Consider the following 20,985-nt stretch of genomic DNA (forward strand, 5'->3'; position numbering starts at 1 on the left):
GACATGCATCTCTGCTGTGACATTTTGAGAAGCACTGTGTAAATTCCTGGAATTGATTTGCTTCCTCGGGGGAATTGTCTTGATATACAATCATAAGTCATCCAGAGAGGCCTGTTGGTTTACTCTCCTGTCGAAGGAGGGAACTTCCCAGCAGGTTTGTCCTCATAGCATTTCAGCAGAAGCATCATTAGCTTTAGTCTTCGCTGATCAACATGTTAATGTAGGCAGAGTCACAAATTAATCCAAATGGACACATGAATTTAACTACGAATGCTGTAATTCTAGATAATTTTCAGTTTAGAAAGTCATTTTAAAATTGTTCATGGAATTCCCCAAATGAAATCTGCAATTTCTAATTAGTTTTTTTTTTTTTTAATCAGTGACTTTGAGCTGAGACAAAAGGATAATCTGATATTTGATGGAAAAACAACTTCTGTTTAATTTTTCAGTAGTTGCGGATTATTTTCTGTTGACCATTTAAATTTGTTTACCAAATGAAAGGTGGTGAAGAAAATCATGTCTGTGGATCACGTTTTTCTGGTAGATTCAAGGATGAAGTCTAAAAAGCTTAACCACGGTCCCTCCAGCAGCTGAGGCTGTTTTAGTGTACGGAAAAAGACAAGACACATCCCTTTGATTCCTCTTTTTTGCAACACAACAGTCAGAGACTTCACGTTCCAGGAATCATGTTTGCCATGTTTGGTTTTTTTAGCTGTTGAACTTAATTACATAAGCGCACACGTAGTCTGCCAAGACTGGCATTTACACAACGATAACAACAACAACATGACAAGGCAACACTGCAAATCAAATGTGTTGAAAAGAAAAACAGATAGCTTTTCCTGTTTACTCTGTTGTCACGCCAGTCTAACCAGTGTTAGAGCACCTTGATGATAGGTGCTGCAATTCTGGAGCAGGTCTTTAATGTGAAATTAAATGTGAGGTAAATCAGGTAAAAGTAGTACACAGTGTAGCTGCCAGCACTGTCTTTTCTGCCGGGCTGGGCTTAATGAAGGAGCCGTATCCCTGCTCCTGTGGTTGGCTGTTTCCTCACAGGAGGACCTAGATATGTCTGAATCAGCGCTTGGTGCAAAGGCAGAGCATGGTGAGGATAAATGAGCAGGAGAAAGAGGCCACGGCCAAAGGAGGAGAGGAGGTGTGAATCCAACGTTCACCTTCAGGATAGTCCTTCATAAGAAGGACATCCACTTTAGATTAGGCACTTTTAACCACAAATCATTGTATGGGTTTCAGTTGTTTACTGATAATTGTGCTTTTTTCTTTTTATCACATCCTCCAGCTGACTCCTGTCGAGGGCTGAATTGATTATTCCTCAGAAAAACATTCCTTGTTCAGGCAACGCTGGATAACAACAACGTAGCCGAACATTAAACCACAATAATTTGTTTGGGTTGACTGAAATGTGCTAAAAGCACCCTTTGCATGTCTGATGTTGTCTTATCTTTAAGAGCATTTATGGTCTCTGGCTTTTATTAAATGGGACAGAATGGACTTGGGCTCTACCAGATGTTATAAAATTGCGCTGGTCACCTTGCAGCAGCCGCCCCATCTGTAGTTCCCGTGGGCCTCCTTGCCTCTTAATAACCAGAGAAGGGGATATTGCAACCGGTTGAGTGACATTGAACCTCAAATGAACACGGCTGTTCTGTTAACAGCGTGCCACTACAGGGCGATGGGAAGGATTTAGAGGCAGTTTCTGGCAGAGAGTTGGCCAGCCTTGATTAATGGAGCCGATGACCGCATACACGAGACCACGCCAAGATGTCTTATAAAGAACTGCACTGCCTCAAGGGGGCTGCTAAGTAGAGCTGAAGTATGCCACAAAATGGTTAATGAAATAGAAAGTAAAAGTGTGTGTTTCTGCTTTCATTGCAAATATAAATGCAGATGTCATAACAGGAAATGATGCCCTTCAAACTTGAACCAGATGCATTTTAAGTCAGTGTTATTTAACGGTACTGATGATGGATTACACTGCATTTCTCTTCCATCAGCCCGTTCGACTTTGTGCTCTTAGGTTAGGTTTTAAAGGACGGTGAATCACTGTGTGTTTTTAATGAGCTGTCAATTGTTCTATTAAATTGTCGGTTTCATTAATCTGCTTTTGAGGGAATATTTGCTTCTTTGCACACAATACCGCTCAAGGGGTTTCTGGAGTTACACCCTGAGAAGTGCAGCTCACCACACAGGTAAAACTGAACCGCCTCAAAGACTTTTTCTGCGTCTGTGCAAGTCCAGACTTTAATACAACGGTCTGCTGTAAGTGGTTCATCTTTTCAGACCGCCGTGGGCTAACAGTTTTGACCGAGGAAACTCTCCATCAGGGGGAGGGAGACTGATATTGTCTTGTTTTTTGTTTTTTGCTCACAGTTTGGGTGCTGCACGAATGGTTGGGCTCCATGTTGTATTTGTAGAGAGTTGTAACGAGCTCTTGGGAAGAATTCACAATATCCTTTTTGACTTTTTGACCTGACTTCCTTTTAATCTTATGTATTTACAGTCGAAACAGGATAACGAGACAGACTGTAAACATGATAAACAGTTCTTTCAGTTAATCAGATGGGTGTGTGTGAAGGAGAAAGAAGTTCAAGTGGGCGGGACAAACACAATCCATGCAATGAAACCAGGAGTCACATGTTGGGAAGCTGTAATCAGCAACACCTCAAAATACTACAACTCGAGTTAACTCTCCTGCTCCCACAGTTTGTTCAGGCAGCCTGTCAAACAAGACCATCCTCTTCCAGCTATCACGATCCTGTTGGTGTTGAAGGTGACAGGCTGCTCTCACCTCAGGCTGTTAGGCCGTTCGGTTGCTGTAAAGCTGGAATGTTTCTCCTCTCAAACTAACTCTTTTCAAATACTTCACGTCTTCAGTCTGTTTCTTTTTAAGGGAGCAATAAGAATAAGCCTCTGGGGCTAACTTGGGTTGAAGTTTGTCTGGGACCCCATGAGGGATGTCTGTAGTGGGGTGGCCCAACCTGGCAGCCTGCGTCTGGGACTTTCTTGGTTGAACGCCCAGCCCCCAATGCTACGCATAGCTTCCTCACATATGTCCTCTTTTTTCCTTTCAACCTGAGCGTAAACGTCCACCTTTCTTGTTGCTCACTGACTAGCCTAACACAAAGAGAGGGCAGGAGCTTATTGTGATTATATCCTTGTCACAGATGAATACAACATATCACAGAGCTGACTCTGTGAAGAGAGGAAGAAGGCAGCCGCTCCCAGAACAGACTTGAAGTGAACCCTGAAGTGGTTTTATGTAAACAGAAACGTATCCATTTATCAGGTGTTTAATGAAACCCTTAAGTGGGTGGTTTTTGAATATGAGCTCTATTATTCTCTTGTGCTTACTCTGCAGCCAAAGCCTTTTTCGCTTTTAGTGAAATTTTGTACGGGGGGGGGAATGAATGAGTCATCAGTTATTCCCTCAAGTCAGTCATCAGAGACCTCCTCGCCATGTCGAGCTTCTCTCTCTAACATCACACATCATGCAGTTTGTGGCGGTTGCTGCAGCAGCAAAACTTTCACGTGATGAGGAAATACCACAGATGATGTTCGTCATTCTTTTTGAAGCTGAAACTGTGCAGGAGAAGGTGGAACAGAGGGGGGGGGGGAGGGGGGCACACCCTGCTTCCATTTTCCTCTAAATGGGACTATAATTTAAAACATGAGCATCGAGCTGTACTGAAGAAGACAACATTGAAGGGGCCATTAAAGTAGATCAGATTGAAAAGTGACCTATTGGTTAATAACAACACTGAGCTATTTGAGAATGTAATATCTTGAGTGCTCCTAAATTGCCACAGATTTTTATGCGCTTTAATGAAACTTAAAACTCTTCCCGTCCTGATGGAGTTGGCTTTAGGTGCGGCCCTTTCAAGACCACATCCTCAGTCTCGAGAAGAGAGCAGCCTTTCTTTTAATCTCTCACAGTTTTTCCATCTGGGCGAAAGCCAAAGTCGATTGTTTGTGTGTCAGGGAAAAGAAGAAGCAAACACACACAAAAATACACTTCTGTGTCAACAACAACTCCATCCTTCTGGTCGCAGGTTTCATTCACAGAAATCTGACACTCAGCTTTGTGTTTGAGTTTTTAGAGGCTGTTTATCTCATCTAGGGGGTTTGATTGTCATGAGCATGAGATGTCATCAAAACTGGGCAGGAGCGAGCACTGTGATTGTCATTTCTGGGGGCTGTTCCTGTGTTAAAGTCCTGAATCCTGTCTCATTGCTATATCCAAATCTCTCCACTTGTAGCATGAATCGGAAATAATAGATGTTACTGGGAGTTTTGTTGGTGTTTCCGCCTCAGCTCTAATCTAAATACAAGAGGATGGACGGACGGCAACTTGAACAGCTTTGTCATTAATTATAAACCTTAGTGGCAGGAAGGAGAAGCTATTGAATGTGTGTGTGAAGTACTACATTACTCTTAGTGTTGCGTGTTCACTGTAATCTATCTTTGCGCCGGAAAGCTGATTAAATCACATGGTCACAGATCTTTTACATGAAGGCAAATTGTGCGTTGTATTTGTTCACAAGGGTGGACGTCCAAAGGTAGAACTAAAATTTAATTTGACTGAAACACTCTGTAATTGCTCACTTTTTCGAGTCCATTACTCCAAATAGATACTGACTAAATGACTTGAAGCAAATGCTCTTTACTTAATAAATAATTAATTTCAGGTCTTCACTCTTTTTTCTTTTTTGACTGAAAAGAAAAACAGCAGTTTTAAGAACGAGGTCTTTAATTTTCACACCATCTGAACAGTAAGATGTAGAAACTGAATGTGTAGGTTTCTGAATCATACATTTGGGTGACTCCACCTTGCTGTTGATAAACGGTGATACTATCAGAGTATGTGGAGTGGCCCACTGAGCCTCGGTGACATCCAGATCCATCCCTCCCTCCACATTAGGAAAATGAGTCTGCAGGGTAAGTGACGGGGCAGCTGTGGCCCGAGTGTCTCTGTGATAAGAGGTTGCTTCACCAATTAGGGCCTGTTCTCATCGTCACTGCATGTCTGCATATGTGAGCTTGTCAGGCTGCTGAGAAGTGAGGGCCTTTTGTCAGCTGCTGTGATATCATGGCGGCCTCGGATGGATCATAGAAGGCCACTGAGCTCTGTCTGCAGCTGCAGTCTGTGTGGGCAAATCATGTCCACTGAGACCGGTGTGCACATCCACAACTCTGTCTCCCAGAATATACCCACATTCACTTCTGTTTCCATGATAAACATTCATATTTTACTCTGTAGTGAGTAATATATTTAATGTTTAGATTCCTGAGTCATCCCTTTGCACCACGGCTAATGGGCGGTGTTGCGTAATGTTCATTTACATTTCTGCAACAGAAATCACATTGCATTATAGCAGGTCAGATGTCAGCTTACCGTAGTAGAACTTTTAACTTAAGCACACAAGTTAATAGAATTTGTAAAGGAGAAATTTCTTGTCACTGAAATTGTTCATATGATTTATCACACTGAAATGTTGTGTAGACTGGAATAAAATGGCAATATGTACACAATTCAAACTTCTCTGACACGATTTAAGAGACACAAACTAAACCTGCTGTAATGATAATTAATTGGAAGTTTAAATGAAGTGTCTTGATGTCCTTGTGGCCTCGTAATATCAGTGCTTTTTAGTTTGTGTATCCAAAACAATCTCCTTCTAATGAGAATGGTCCTCATGTTACCACTTCTGGTTTGTCTCCAATCAAAGGTTTGCTCATCGAGGAATCGTTCTGATTACAGATAACATGGATCTTTAGAGCTCCACTGCCTTCTTCCTGTTGGCCTTTCCATAGAGGAATTTAATTAGGAGATACTATTTGTTGTCAAACAGAAAATGATGCCTCTCCTCTGTTTGTTTTGAAACTGAAAGTGCTTCCCGTGGAGAGAGAGATTCAAATGATTTGAATTTGTTAGTAAAATCGCACCGCTCGCAGCATCATCTACAGCACATATTTGGTTTTGGCCTTCAGGGAGAACATTTAGAAAAAGAAGTGTAACACCCAGTGATTCTGGAAGTGTTGAGGAAAGGTATTTAAGCTTGGAAGTTGATGCATCACTATCCAGGGTGACTTAGCAGTGACGTAAAGGCATGATGGTATATACTGCTTGTGAGTTCATTCGTGTGCACGTAGGAAAAAGCTGAGAAGCTGATGTTTTTATTATTATTATTTTTTTTTTTTTTTTTTTATTTCATTGCTGATAAAATCATCTTTTGGGCACTATGAAAGCCACCCAATCTACTGAATTTACCGCCATAGAAAACTAATAAAAGCTGGTTTTCAGTGTTGACTGGCCAATTGATTCAGCTCCAGTTATTCTTTTGTCATAAATTGTTATATGGCTCTTTTAGTTGAGGCTCATGTTATTAGTTAAACCGCTTCATCCCTGATTACACCCAACAAGGTGCTTGGAAAGATGGGTGGTGGGTTAAGGTACTACTATGACCACACAATGCAGGTTCATGACACCCCCACCCACCCCCAGTTCCTGATGCTTTGTTCGGGAGTACAATGGCCCATCTGGATTGAAGCCAGGCGTAAACTGACACTATAGCACGAGAGGATCCGTCACTCAGAGACGGCTGGTGTAATTACAGAATGTCTCCATCGGACAGTGTCGACACTATACAATAATACACGTCTGCAAACACACACACACCTATCTGATAGTAACCAATGACCTTCATCTGTAGACTTAAAGCTGGCCTCTTTTCTTTTTGCTGTTGTTGTCAAAGATTAAATCAAAGATACACTGCTTTAATCCTTGAAGCTCATGGCCAACTTCATTAATTCTAATTAGATTAGCCTTTTCTGCCTGGGGAGGAAAAGACAGAAGTGGAAAGGGTTTGCAATGCAATCTTGGACTTTTTTTTTTTTTTTTTTTCCCCTTTTCTGCTTTTAAGCGCCATGCAATTATGAGGGTTTGTATAAATCTCATGTACTTGAGCGGGGGAGTGGAGTCGGAGGATGATGGAAAAGATGTCTAAATGATTTGTCATCGTGGAAAGGGTTTGCTTGGCAACCCTGACTCGCCGCAGAAGACCTGTCAGTCTTCACGGCCCCACACAGTATTAATGTGGAGAAATGTAGTGAACTCAACAAGTCACAGCAGTGGATGTGCGATGTTTGTGGGCTCCAACATGCACGGCATCGTATTTGATGTCATAATTACAGTTTCTGTTAAGTAAAAAAGGGAGTTTATATCTGACTGCTTGTATTTGTTGATGGAAATGAAACCATGTGAGTTCATGTAGAAAATTGTTGTGCATTGTGATACCGAATCAAAGTGGAGTCTCACCTCTAAAGAAACGCACAGCTTTGTCTCATGAGAGCGCCCTTTTTTCTCTGGGTTGGTTTTATTAATCTTTATCCTCCGGTCATTTCCCTGCCCTCATCTACTCCCTCTGGGTACGGAGAAACAGACTCGCTCATTTCCTCTCTACTTGAGATTGTCGGAGACAAGAACCAGAAAATGCCTTAAACAGCGAAAGGGAGACAGCTACGACCAGAAACACGATCTTCTGTTTCAGGAACGCATTAATACTATGGGTGGGTGAGGTCTGTACCTGGGACTTGCAGGACATGTTGGCACTTGTGATAGTTGTGGTTTACTTTTCTGAGTCTTGGGCCCAGAAACCCTTCTGTCTCCTGGCTTCAGATCCCCAGTTGGACGCTGGCAGAGGGATGTAACACCGACTGCCTGCAGTGGTAGTACACTTAACTCAGCTTTTCAGGGCTTTTACTTACACTGTTGGCACTGTGCTTTGTAGTGAAAGGGACTGACTTTGCCTTTGTGTTGCCTGGCACTGGCTTGCAAGTTGACTAATACTGCCTTAATTATTGGCTGGATTTCGCTGCGTTTTTACTCCCATTTTTCCCACAGCCCCCTCCGCCTCCCCTGCCTCTGTCAGCTTTTGTCCGTTTATAATGGTTTTAGTGAGGGTGCAGCTGTAGAACTGTTGTTTTGTTTTTTTTGCCTGCGTCTCCAGCAGCACTCAGCTGACCCACTAATGGAGTTTTGTGAGGAAAGGCCGGAGGCAGCAGAAGGACTGCAGAGCTGTGGCTTAAAACAACCCGGCTCCGACAAGCGGCATGGACCTCCTTGGGAGAGGGGCTTTGAGGAAAAGCAGAAAAGCCTTCAGTCAGAGAACAAAAGATAACGAGAAATTAGGGCAGTATGTGAACCTCTGCAGCCGAGCTGTATCCTCATGCCTCCAGTATCTCCCTGCTTTATTTTCAAAATGACCTTGAGTGACTTTGAATGTGACGCGGTCCTTCAAGACGCCGTCACAATCTGAGACACTGGTCCCTTAAGGTTTTGGCATTCGTCCTTGCTGTCCTTTACTTTGACTTTTCCTTTCTTGTCTTGCCACAGACTCCTAAAACGGATTGCTGTCTTATCCATCAGGGAAGCAGACAATAAGGTTAATGGTGACAGAATTCATCCAGCTTTATTCTGCTCATTGAGGATGCGCATGATGACGACTGCAAATTTTGGGATTTCAAAAATCTTTTTTTCCTTTTCTTCTCCTCCCCCAGTGGAAGAAGTGACGATAAAAAACTTAAATGGTGTTTCCTTTCTTAGGCTAAGCAATGCCTTATGTAGATGTCTACACCCTGGTGGCTTTGGTCTGACTCAGTTGTTCCCAGCTATTTTTTTATTTCTCTCTCTCTCTCTCTCTTTATTTATTTTATTTTTTTTGTGTGACCCATATACAGGATGTCACGCTTTATCACAGGATGTTCGTGTCAACTTATTTCCTTATCAGAATGTTTTGGAGAAACTGTTTCAAGATACCTGAAGATACAAAATTACATGTTTAGTTCAAGAAATCAGTTTATGCATAAATTGTAAATTATTTTCACTGTTAACTATTTAACCTTTTGGATTACTTCGAGAAATCCTGCCGTTTTGTAAACTCTGGGTTGTTGTGACCTTTGTAGTTATTGTAAATAATTTTCAGCCCCAAATGTTTATGGTTTCTGTGCAGGCAGCAATATCAACAACACCCAACTCCAGTAATCATAATATGAGTTGTCATAAGAGGAGGTGACAAAGTTTAGTCATACATTCATTCAGTGTAGCTCCTGCAGGAGACATTTGGACCCCACGGCTTCTGTGACGATCACAGGGAGAGGCAAGAGGTGGAGTTGTCTAACCCTAGAAGAATGCAGTGTATGTGTGTGTGTCTGTGTAATCGGGCGTGTGCGCCTCCACTTTTCCAGCTGCAGGAACATTTCCATTGTCGGGCGTTAATCCATAGTGACTCTCAGCCCTTCTGCCCTTGTCCTCATATCCACGGGGAATGTCTCTGAAGCACAGAGCGGCAATGTCAGACAGCCCCAGCAGATGACTTTGATGTCGACCTTTTTTATTCCGCTGTCTGTGCATTGAGAGCAATAACTCTGCAGATTATTACCTGCTCTGGAAATTGTAGGTCCAGGAAAAGGATTAAAATAATCTGTCTAAACCGGTGTAAATGTAAAGCTAAGTGGGCTCTGCCCTCAACATGAAACCCAGACTGAAGTGTCTGTGATGCATTAGAATAAATCAAACGCATACACACAAACCTCTTTTCCTGCTTGTGTGAGGAATTGTAATTCAGTATCGCATGCGCAGACAGCAGAATGGAAAGAAAAAGAGTAAATACAAGGCAGTTTGTTATCTGGGCCACGTTTGGCTCAGGAGGATTTGGTTTCTGTCTCGTGTCGTTCGGCAGGCATGCTGGGAACCAGGAGCCCAGGAGAGGGGATAAAAGAAATGCAGGGGTAAAAACAATCTTGTGTACAAATCACAGCTAAAAGTGCTGATCAGGCGTCGGTCTTGGCTAAACGTTGTGCTACTGATGCCAAGTGCACAACTTTACAAGTGGGCGTCCCATTAGCTTTGTATTTTCCTACAAGCTGGTTGGCAAATATTAGACTGACCTGAGTATGCCTGCTCCTGTGTTTTCTCCAAAAGGGATGATGATGCCAACCAGACACGTGAAGCTGTCATGTCTTTTTGTGCATTGCACACACAAATGAGCAGCAACATTAGAGTTTTGGTTATAACCTTGTAGTCCACACAGTCTTTTCATCCATTTCGCTGTGCTCGCTGAGCCACAGACGAAATTCCAATTCAAGTCATATCACGGCTTAGACCAGTCAGTTATGGCCGACGGTTCACTGTTGTCATCAAATAAAACCCCCATCATCAAATGAGCGGCCATATGAGTGGCAACCTTAGTTGTCAGGGGACATATTTAATCTAAAGAAAGAAATTTACAATGCCAATTTTTTTTCCAGGTAGTAGTCTGACTTTTCATTGTTTTCTCTCAAATGATTTTCTATTCAACTCGATTTTCTTGGGATGGAGGCTGGAAGCTCCCATATCTCCTCACTCCCAGTAGACCGTGTGATGTGTAATTGAGATGAGTGACCGCAGACACCCTGAAAGTAGGCCTGTCAAGCTGTATGGTCTCCATCCGTGGACAGAAAAATTAAATGCAGCCATTGAGGAGCCAACTTCTCCGTCTGTTGTTTCCTCTGGATGGTCAGCTCCATTAGTGAGTGTGTGGCTACGCCAGCCTCTAGCCAGTGTGTTTCCTGTAATCGGGATCATGTAGGACCTGGCTGCCTGCCACTGCTAAAACAGCAGGCCCAGCTCCTGATTTATCCTATCGGGTTGGCCCAAAGGAGAGACAGTCCATTACACCACTATCCTTAGATCAGCCATCTTTCTTATTAAGTTGCCATAGACGGAGGTCGGCTGGCCTCCAGAAACGCCTCAAAAACCACTGAACAAATGACCTGAAGGACACATCTGGGTCGCCTTATCTTGGGTAAATGTATTTCTCTGAAGGTGAAGGTGGGTCCCGCATTTGACCAAGTAGAGATTGTTATTCCAGTGTTGTGGATTCTTGTATCGTTGGTTTAGTTCTGTCGCTGTTCAACGTCTCAACACAACATGCCACTTACTGAGACTCCCCCCGGTGCAGGGCCGAGACCTTGTGGGAAAAGAAACGGTTACACAGACCTAACCACAGGCACCGATGGCTGATGATGTCATATGTTGGTCTAAGTGCAGCACATAGAGCGTTGAATGTTGTGTGTACTGTGGTTTGAGTTGTATCTGACATTATGGCTCAAGTATTTCTGCTTTCCCTCAGTGTCCTGAAATAGATAATGTGTATGTGTATGTGTCTACATGGAGTGAGCGACAATAATATTAAATATCACCGACGTTGATGTGTTTAAGTTGGACTTTTTTTGTCCCCTCAGTAGACAAAAATTTGACATCAAAAAGCTAAATTATTGTATAAATCTGAATACAAAACAACACTAAGTTTCCTCTACATTTAATAATCATGGCATCAACATGTGACTGTGCTGCAGACATTATTCACAAGCAGTTTTCTGCTTTTGTTTTTATAGCATTAAAGATGAGGATCAAGTAAAATTGTAATTGTAACTCTGGGCTTTCAGAAATAACATTGTCTGTTTGAAGTGTCTGAATTCAATATAATTAAAGTTCATTGATAGTAAAATAATGAGCAGTTAGCTCAGTTTCAGGCTGTTTATGTACTCTTGTATGTCCTTTGGAGTCAAGCCATTGTTAGCGTGCTCATCACCACACACACACACACACACACACACACACACACAAAGTGATGGCAGACTGCCCCTGAACATTGCTCTCTCTATATCACTGAATGGATACTCATATAATTTGCATGTTTTTGTTCTGGTACACTGAAGGTCAGAACTAATAACACAACTGAGCCACATTTTAAGATTGTGTGTGTGTGTGTGTGTGTGTGTGTTATCAGTTCAAAGTCGTACATTGATTCATCATATTGCACTAGATTTGGCCTTTCCCTGTGTCATTTAAATTTACCATGCATTCACACAAGTGCATCCTGATACAGTATTTAAAGTTTGTGCCTGCCAGTGCTCATGTTTGCATCCTCCCCTTCCGTCTGCAGGAGCAGTCCGAAAGCCAGGAACTCGACGGATTTGGAGAACAGGCAACAGACGGACCTACCGGATTGACAGACATCTGCAGCGGGACATCAGGCAGCAGCATGGCATCTGTAGCCGAATACTACGCTGGCAAGAGCGTCCTGATCACGGGGGCCACCGGCTTCATGGGAAAAGTGCTGGTGGAGAAGCTGCTGAGGTCGTGCCCCGAGGTTAAAGCCCTCTACATCCTGGTCAGACCCAAAGCAGGACAGTCAATGCAGCAGAGGGTCAGCGACATGATGAAGTGCAAAGTAAGAGCTCGCTGTGCCATGTTTTATTCAATACAGAAAAGTAAGAGTAAAGTCATTTGGTGTGGGATTACAGCAGCATGAAACCTTATGACATGGGAGACTCTTCAATCAGCACTGCAGTTGTCAGTACGTTTACACAGAAATTTGCTTGCGAATTACAGCAGCAGCTGCTGTTGCTATGGTGACACGGACCCCAGAAGGGTCCGATGGTTCATCTTTGGGCTTCAAAGCAGAGAGGGCAAAGTGAGGAGAGTACTTGGAGGTAAACTGAGCAGGAGCAGAGGGTGAGGAGGGATAATGAAGGACAAGGACCAGAGAGAGAAAAGAGAAAGGTGGACAGAGGCAGAAGAGGGCAGTGGTGGATGAGCTCCAAATACATGGTGTCAGCTGTATCAGGCTGAGCAGCAAAGCATGGCTCAACAAGAACCTCCAGTGTTGGACGAGGGACTGACATGGGGTGTGTGTTGATGTGGTGAGAAGCAGCTGCTGCTGTGTTTGGGTGGTGTTGGCCTCAAACTGTCAGTGCACCGAAGAAAATCACACTTCCTCTGTATTCCCCTCTCTCTCTCTCCTTCCGTCTGCCTCTTATGCCATCTATTTTTACTGCTTTCATTGAGCTTTCCTTCTGCATTCATCGTTCTACTCACTGTTGTGATCGTGGCAGAGCAGCAGGGATTTATTTAGTTTTATTATACATTTTTTTTTGGGGGGGGGGCTCTTCTTTTATTTTCCCCCATCCTCTGTGACGCCTTGGTCACCCAGAACTCAAAGAAAGCCTCTCTCACTGTGTAATTAATTCACCCCGACACAACAGCAGAAGTGTACAAGTACCTGTTAACACCCAGTAATTGCTGAGCTGCAGAAATGGGATGAGTGGGTGAGAGAAAGGGAGGGAGAGGAATGGATTTATATATTTATATATATATCTATAAAGCCTGTTCCTCCTCTCCTGGGACTTTTAGGAAGCAAAAAAAAAGGTGATAGTCAAACGTTTCCTCTTTCTGTGCCTGTATTTGTTGACACGTTGGCAGCTGGCTCATGTTATTTGTGCATGTGAAGTTGAGTTCAATGCTACAAATCCTCAAACCGGCTTTCTTACAGGTAGCTAAATCAAAACCAAAGTCGACTCTCACTAAAATTAGTCAGTACAGTAAGATGATTAAGATGATTTAGAAAGAAAAAGGGTTTTTTGAATGGTCAAATTTTAGAGGTGCTAATGTTTTTATAATTTGTTGTTGTGTTATGACAAATATATTTTTACCCAGTGCAAAATGTCTACCAACCGGAGACAAGACAAGAACCCTGTCTTCCTGTGCTTGGCGCTTCATTGATGTCACATAGCTTCAGCATGCTTTCGGCTTGTGTGAAAGATGAGTCAGCTGCTCATCTGTTGCACAAGCCGTTGAACAAGTCCCTGTATGTCGTTACAACTCCGCACTTTGCAACCTTAAATTTCTCAACCGTGGATGACAGAGGGGGTTGGAGCTTCCTGCAGTGAAGTTTGGAGTGATTCCCAAACACTTTCAGTGGGACTTACTGATCTTCCTCTCCGTTCCCACTAAAACTTGTCATAGGAACTTCATACACGGTCATCAGCCGTGACTGTCGTCTTGGCAACAGTCCACGTTTAAACTTACCCTTCAGCAGCGATGTCATTAAATTTCCACCACCAAAGCCTCAAGTACCAATTGTCATTCATGCCAGTCCTCGGGTCAGTATTATTCTATTCAGAATCAGGATAATTCATGAAGAACAGTTCGTTTTGTCTCTGGAGTAGCCTCTCGTCTCATCCATTAAGCCAGGCCAATATCTTTGTTACCACCTGTTGCTAGGTAACAACCAAGAGATGGTTGTTTTGGGTTTTTTTCCAAAAGGATGCAATCAGGGCAGCTGCCTCGAGCAGGCAACGGAGAAGCTGATAGGAATCTCCTTGTCTGTGGGCATCTTCACACCACTAACTTTGACATTTAAGCAGCATCGGACTGCCGACGGACGGACGGAGAGTGGAACTGTTTGGACGCCTGCAGCTCTGGCAGCGGTGCCAGGCACTGAATAGTATGTCAGGCCATTGATACAAGTGGGCCTCTGGGTACACAGGGCTTCTCTCCTGCTCTGTGGCATGCTTTTCCCGCCCACTAGGGGTTCTTCTGTTTCATCTCTGAGGCCGTTCAGCATCTTCATACTGCAGGATCAGCTCTGCAGCTGTAAGGGATGGGCTCAGATGTCAGATGGAGGGAGGTGGGAGGTGGAATCCATTCTGAGTAGGAAGAGGAATCATGAGGAATTCAAGCTCCAAGGCAAACTCCTGAATTGGTTTTCTTTTTTACTGTGGAATGACTATTGATCACTGCTTTATAGGCTGTGCGTATTATTCCTTCATAGTCTAAACAATGGATCAATGGTGGAGTATCATGTGTGCTTATTAACTTGATATCCCTAAAAATACTTTTAAAACATAAAAGAATCGAACCAAAACTCCCCGTCTCGCCACAACATTCCCCGATTAAACAAAGCTTATCTGTTTTACTTTGTCTCACCAACATGCTGGTGCTGGTTGCCAGTCGGTGAATATGTCCAAGTGTTTGCTCACTGTATTTGTTGAAATGCGTCATCTAATGGGTTGTAGTGGAGCCGAGCAGGCCACGATTGTTGTCTGTTGAGCAGATTTTGTGCTGTTGCTTTACTAAATAAGATTTTGTCTGATTCTCACGGCAATCTTGTGGTTTCTTTCATCTCTTTTGAATATACCAGTTTTCAAATTAGGTGTGCATTGTAAGGATTGAGTTCAGCCACGCCTTTATTTCCAAACCATTAAGGAAGAACATTTGAAAACTAGTCTGGGCATATTGTTGTGATATTCTTCCCTGCTGACGTCAGGAAACGTCATCTCCTGACGTTGGTATGACTTTGAGATGAATGTTGATTACTGATTTTACAAGAGACTGACGTATCTCAGTGAGATCCTCTACCTAGAGATATAAACAGCTTCATGCCTTAAATACCAGAGCTCTGAAGCCACATCACTCCTGATGCTGAGGGAGAAAATGACACCTGTAACTTCTGTAAAGTTTATTTTTTTTATTGGTGTTTGTTTTTTTGTTTTTTTTAATGACCCAAAAACTGGGGCCCTTTATTAGTTTGTTAGAAACGCACACCATGCAGTACTTTTATCTTCAAGTTGAGAAGTGTCTTCTTTTTAGAAAAGATCATCCGTCTTTCTAGGAAGATAAAAAGCCACAAAATTTTAGAGGCACGTGGGTGCACAGTAACATCCAGTTGGTGAGCTGCAGAATGCACAGTTGTATTTACCTGCCTTCTACTTGACTGTCTTTCTACAGTTCTCACAGCTTTACATTTAATAGTTTTATGGGTTCATGTAGCCTGTGGTTTCCAGCTCTTTGCCCATTATGGCACTATGATCTAACATAGCCACATGGTTATATTGTTCTCCACTTGTTTGTATCCAGAGCCAATCGATCATTCAAGATTTATTGATTCCTGCATGATCTGTGTTTCCACGCTAATGAAATTGCTGCCTGCATTGTTACTGTCACTGCCATCTGTCAGTGCATACACAACTGAAGCATCAACCTCTAAATCCCGAAGCAATTACAGACGATTCTTAACCTGCTTCCCCACCATAAGTGTCCTAAGATAAACCCTGCAGTTACTGTGTGGTAGTGTGCATGGCAGCATGTCAAAGGCGCGTCGAGCTTAGTTAAAACAGCAACTTCAGGGATACGAGTGAGCCGGGTGACTTTTCCAGTACGGCTCAGAGACAGCAACTCAAAAGGGGAGAGACCATTGCTGCCATCCCAGCACATGCTGCTCAGCTGTGGGTGGTTGTCATGCGATACAGCAGGCAAGGAAACTGAGAGCCGACCAACAGCCCTACAACTCCTCTCCAGAGAGGAGAAACCGATGTTTCTGCATATAATTAGGCGCCATATGAACCCCAGAGTACGAAGAAAATTAGCACATGCAAAAATGGCTGGCACATCAGAAAGGATCATATTCATCAAGATTTCAATCTGCAATTGCTTTGCTATCAGAAACTATAAAACCAACCTGATCCAGAATATCAGTCTTTCCATAGTCTGTGAGACTTTTTTTTTTCCTGTTGAACAGAACAACAATCGATATTGTGGTGGACGGAAAGGGCTCTCTCTCCAGCCGGTGGGTGGACAGCAAGATGTGTTCGCACATGTTTCTGTGTGATGCGGTGTACTTTGGTGTCTCGTGTTGTCCTCGCCCCTGCACATCTTTGTTCGGCGGGCCTGCTCTACACTTTTCCAAAGAAATATTGATATATCGGGGGCCTGTCAGTCATCTTTACAACAGCCAGTACGGTGGATAACTGACTGCCTGCTCAAAGAAGGAAATGGCTTTCAGTCTCAGCTCATTCCTTGTGATATTTAATGAGAAGACAAAGGTCTGCCGCAGCACACATCATAAACTTGTTCTGTACGTTTAGTCTTGACAGGCTGTAAAAAAATGTCCTGGCTCAGCATAACTTTTGCTTTCTGAAGACTGGAACACAGCCAACATACCGAACACTAAGCCCAGATTTGCTGTCACTGTAAACCTTATTAGTCTTCTCGCATCAATCTTTTCAATTTAGTGATAGACGAATAGAAGACTCTCCATTTTCATTTGTTTGCTCCGATCGTTGCTTTCAATCCCTGATCACTCCCCAAACCAGTGCGATAGATGTGTTTACCTGGAGATTTAACTTTTACAGGATCAAGGTGCTTCATAACGCTCAAGCAAGACTCAGCTTTTAAAACAAGTCAGAAGTAACTTGTTTTTTAAGTGAGTATTTTCTTGCCTTGTTTTTAAGGAAGCAGTGTTCACATGTTGAGGCACAGGCTGGTTAAATCTACGACTGGGAGTCTCTAAAGGGGGGGACAGCCAGGAATGGATTGATGGTGGGTGGAAGAGCGGCGGAGGGAGGTGAACCCTTTTTCCTCCTTAGTATGCCAAGAGCTCTGCGGTTTAGTCTTGTCTGCCCTTCTTCACAGCTTCCCATGAGGCTCCTCAGATTTTTGACCTCTCACAGGCTTTGCTTTTTATCCTTCAGTATGACGCCTTATCTTTTTGACAATCTGCCATGTATCTGGGGAAAAATAAGATATGCACATCCTCTACCACATTTTATAATGCTCATTGTTCACATCCTATTATTATTTGACCAATTTAGACAGTGTGTGTCAGGAAATGGAGGTCAACACTCAAGGTGGGGCTGTTAATTGCTTCTGTCTGACACACTTTGGCAGAACTTCCTTGGCTACAGTAAATTTTCCAGCCCGTTCGCCCTTTGTTGGCACCCGTGGCACAAACAGAACCTGCTTTTAAGATAATTGGACAGATACAAGATGATGGTTTTTGTGTTGTCGTTGGGAACATTTCTCTGCATGACTGACGTTTGTTAGTTTGTCCAGACACAGAACCTTTCAGAACAGAATTGCTGTTAACACTCCTTTTTTTTTTTTTTTTTTTTTGGACTATTTGGACACATCTGAAAAAGCTTCACTGTGTCAGAGACTGCTTTAGTCTTGACGAAGTGGACACAATGGCTTGAAACATAACAAGGTGGGGTCACCAGTCGGTCAAAGCAGTCGTGCTACACCTGAAGTGTGAGGAGTAAGGCCGTCATTATCAGTGTCCTGTTGTGATCTGACGCATATAAGGACCTCTCTCTAAAGACCAGGCAGAACTGCCAATTCAGTTCCATAAATTTTTTACATGAAGATAAAAAGTAAAGGAAAACTCTTTCCTTTACTTAACAGTTTTTCACAGGTTTTCTGCCTCCTCCACTCTTTCTCACACCACCATCCAGGGAATAGGTCTGCACAGAGGGGGCTGTGAAAAGAGGGGAGCCCAGTTCAAGGGCAGTCAGTGAGAAGAGAGGTTGTTTAAATGGCATCTCAGGTTGCTCAGCTGAAAGGAAAGCGCCATTAGTGTTGGGCTTCTGTCAAAGTCCACAGAGCGGATGCTTCAAGCGCTCTTGATGGAAGATTTATTGCTCTCAGCGTCTTTAAAAATGGCCGTTGCCCAGCGCAGAGAGAGCACAAATGGTCGCCGTGTGTGGAGGCCACCTTTTACAAGTTGAGGAAAGCAAACTGACTGAGAAGGACTGACTTTATGAGCCAGCAACAATCAGGGTCATCTACAGAGATGAATTTGTTTGATTTAAAAACAAGATGTACGACAACAGCAGTTGTGGTTGCTCAACAGGAAAAAGCTGTGGTGCTTTTCTCCGCTCAGGAAATACAAACAATGCAAGCGCTATAGTCTTCTTGCACAAGGCAGTTTGCTCATTGATGCCCGTGGGCCGGAGAAGGGTGCAGTGGTAAATGCGAGCGGTGGAAGGCTGGCACAAGACCCCTTATCATCCAAAGAGCCTTTTTACAAAATAACCCCACAATCCCACAATGCCATTCTCTGCCTGGGTCTGCAACAAAGGGCCCTCTGAAGTCCACATTGTACGGCCTCATTCACCCTCCTGACCCTGATGCACTTTCTCCTTTTGTGGGTCTTTCTGCCTTTTAACTTTGGGCTTGTGGGAGCTGAGTAGACACTCTGGTTAACAAGCGTTTCTGTGCAAGGCGGTAACAGCTGTTGGGGGTGAGAGCATGTGATGGAAAAGTATATATTTTATCTGTCAAGTGTACAGTAAGCGATAGCATCGTGTGTAGCGAATGAGTAGTATTTCAACAAGTAGTTTCGCACAACCAGCTGTTGCACTGTTGATAACAGTAAAGTGAGCATCTGGGAGAGAAATGCTCGGAGCTGCACTCACCACACAGCAAAAGTTTACTCGCACAAGGGCTGAAGATGTTGGCTGTTAGTGGCGCTGTAATTGTTCTTTATGTCTGAGTCTCAAGTTTTGAATTACTTTGTAGATAAATACTTGCAGAACTTGCAGTTTTTGACAATCTGATAATTTCAATGAAATTGAACAAATCATATGTTTTTGTTTTGTTTTTTTTAAGCTGGTCTCAATCAACAGCTTTTTAGATAAAATATATTTGTTTTTAGCGTTAAAAAAACTGTAATATTTTGCACATAAGCAACCACTAAAATGTTGATGCAATTGAATAACTTTATCTGAACTTCCCTTACTTTGGGTGGGAATGGGGTGAGGCTTTTGAAATCCTGTAGAAACAGTAACTGGATCTTCAACTGGAGAGTTGCATGACATTGACAACATAAATTTGTAAGTTGGCACTGTGCATCGGAAATTTGGAGGAAAGACAAATATCAGGATTTGTTTGCTTGAACCAATTTATCACGACACATTTTCAAACATTATATTAACCTTAGAGGAACTGAGCGCATTCCGTGGTTTAGTCCCACCTCAGTCAAACCGTTTTCTTTTGGTGTCAACAAGGTTATCTTTGTCATTTAAACAATTACATCCATGATCTAAAAAGTTGAACGTAATTTGGTTTCTCTTGAGATGAAATGGTGATAAAATCTTCCCCAAAAGGCCTCGATTGTGACGCCCCAGATGGTTCTCTGGTGACATTTCCCCGACAGTTTCTCAATGAAGCCCTCATATTCACTTTTAGCATTAACTTCATCAACACACCACCCACATAGTTTAGCAGCTCTTAGGGCCCCTGCCAAAATCTAGAGTTGTTTGTTGTTGCTGCCAAACTCCACACCCTCAGGAGGAAGTTGAACAGAGGTCATTGTGTGACATCAACAGCTCTGTGAATCATACGGTGAAGAGAGAGAACTGTTTGTGCCATGAAGCGCACAAAGATTTTATATTTTTGAAAGATTTTTGTGAGACAGCTGGATGCAGTCTCCTTTTGTGCAGACTGAAGGTCTGTGTTCCTGCCAGCTGTTTGCTGAGAGGAGAGGGAGGGGAAACACTATTATTTTTGAATTACATAATAACTGCAGCACCACACTATCATGCAGAATATTGCATGCATCCCCTTCTCCCATCCCCCTCCCCCTGCCGGGAACGGTTTTGGGCTATGACTTTACATACTGTACATGAGAACTTGAGCCTAATATGGGAAGTGTGGTGTATTTAGAAGAGAGAGGAAGAGCAAAACAAAGCAGAGGCGCTGATGGGGATAAAGAACATGACTATAAACAGCTGTTTAATTCAACGTCTGTCCTCTTCAGCAGGAGTGCTCTCCTTTAGTAGGACAGCTGACCCACACACACACACACACACACACACACAGATACAGCACCGTTTTCATAACACAGAACACGTACTTCAATGCCAATCCCTCCTCTCCCCCTCTTTTCTTTCCTCTCGTGCCCTCTCTTCCCATCTATGTGTAAAACGTCTTTGAGCACAGCTGCCACTGGAGCCGCTCAGAGACGTGTGCGTGTGACGCAGTACAACATCTGAGTGACTCTGAGGGACCGTGACGCGGCACTCTGAGCTCAGCATGGGTGCACCGCAGTGTCAGGCAGGCGAGGGCTGAGTGAGAGATGAGCTGGTAAAACTAGACGAGAGTTCACTTAATCCTCCTCCATGTTGGAACGTCTGCAGCCCTCAGCGAGCAAACGACAGTGTAAACAGGTGGAATAATATCACATAAGCGGGGCTTTGTGTTGGGTTACATGTCTTACATGAGTCAGTGAATATGTGGTGCATAGTATCACACCACAGAGACAGATCTAAGGAGTTTAGCTTAAGCATTTGCTGCTTTTTAAAATT

General features: G+C 43.2%; 1 protein-coding gene across 1 annotated transcript in view; it reads left to right on the top strand.

Moving 5' to 3' along the window:
* Window positions 1–20,985, top strand: part of LOC115036816 (fatty acyl-CoA reductase 1) — a 36,649-nt gene that overhangs the window by 3,160 nt on the left and 12,504 nt on the right. Inside the window, exon 2 of the mRNA XM_029495176.1 lies at window positions 12,006–12,293. Within this exon, the coding sequence (XP_029351036.1) occupies window positions 12,006–12,293 (288 nt within the window). The remainder of the gene's footprint in view (window positions 1–12,005; window positions 12,294–20,985) is intronic.

Source organism: Echeneis naucrates, chromosome 23, assembly GCF_900963305.1.
Source record: "Echeneis naucrates chromosome 23, fEcheNa1.1, whole genome shotgun sequence".
In the NCBI taxonomy this organism is placed as follows: domain Eukaryota; kingdom Metazoa; phylum Chordata; class Actinopteri; order Carangiformes; family Echeneidae; genus Echeneis; species Echeneis naucrates.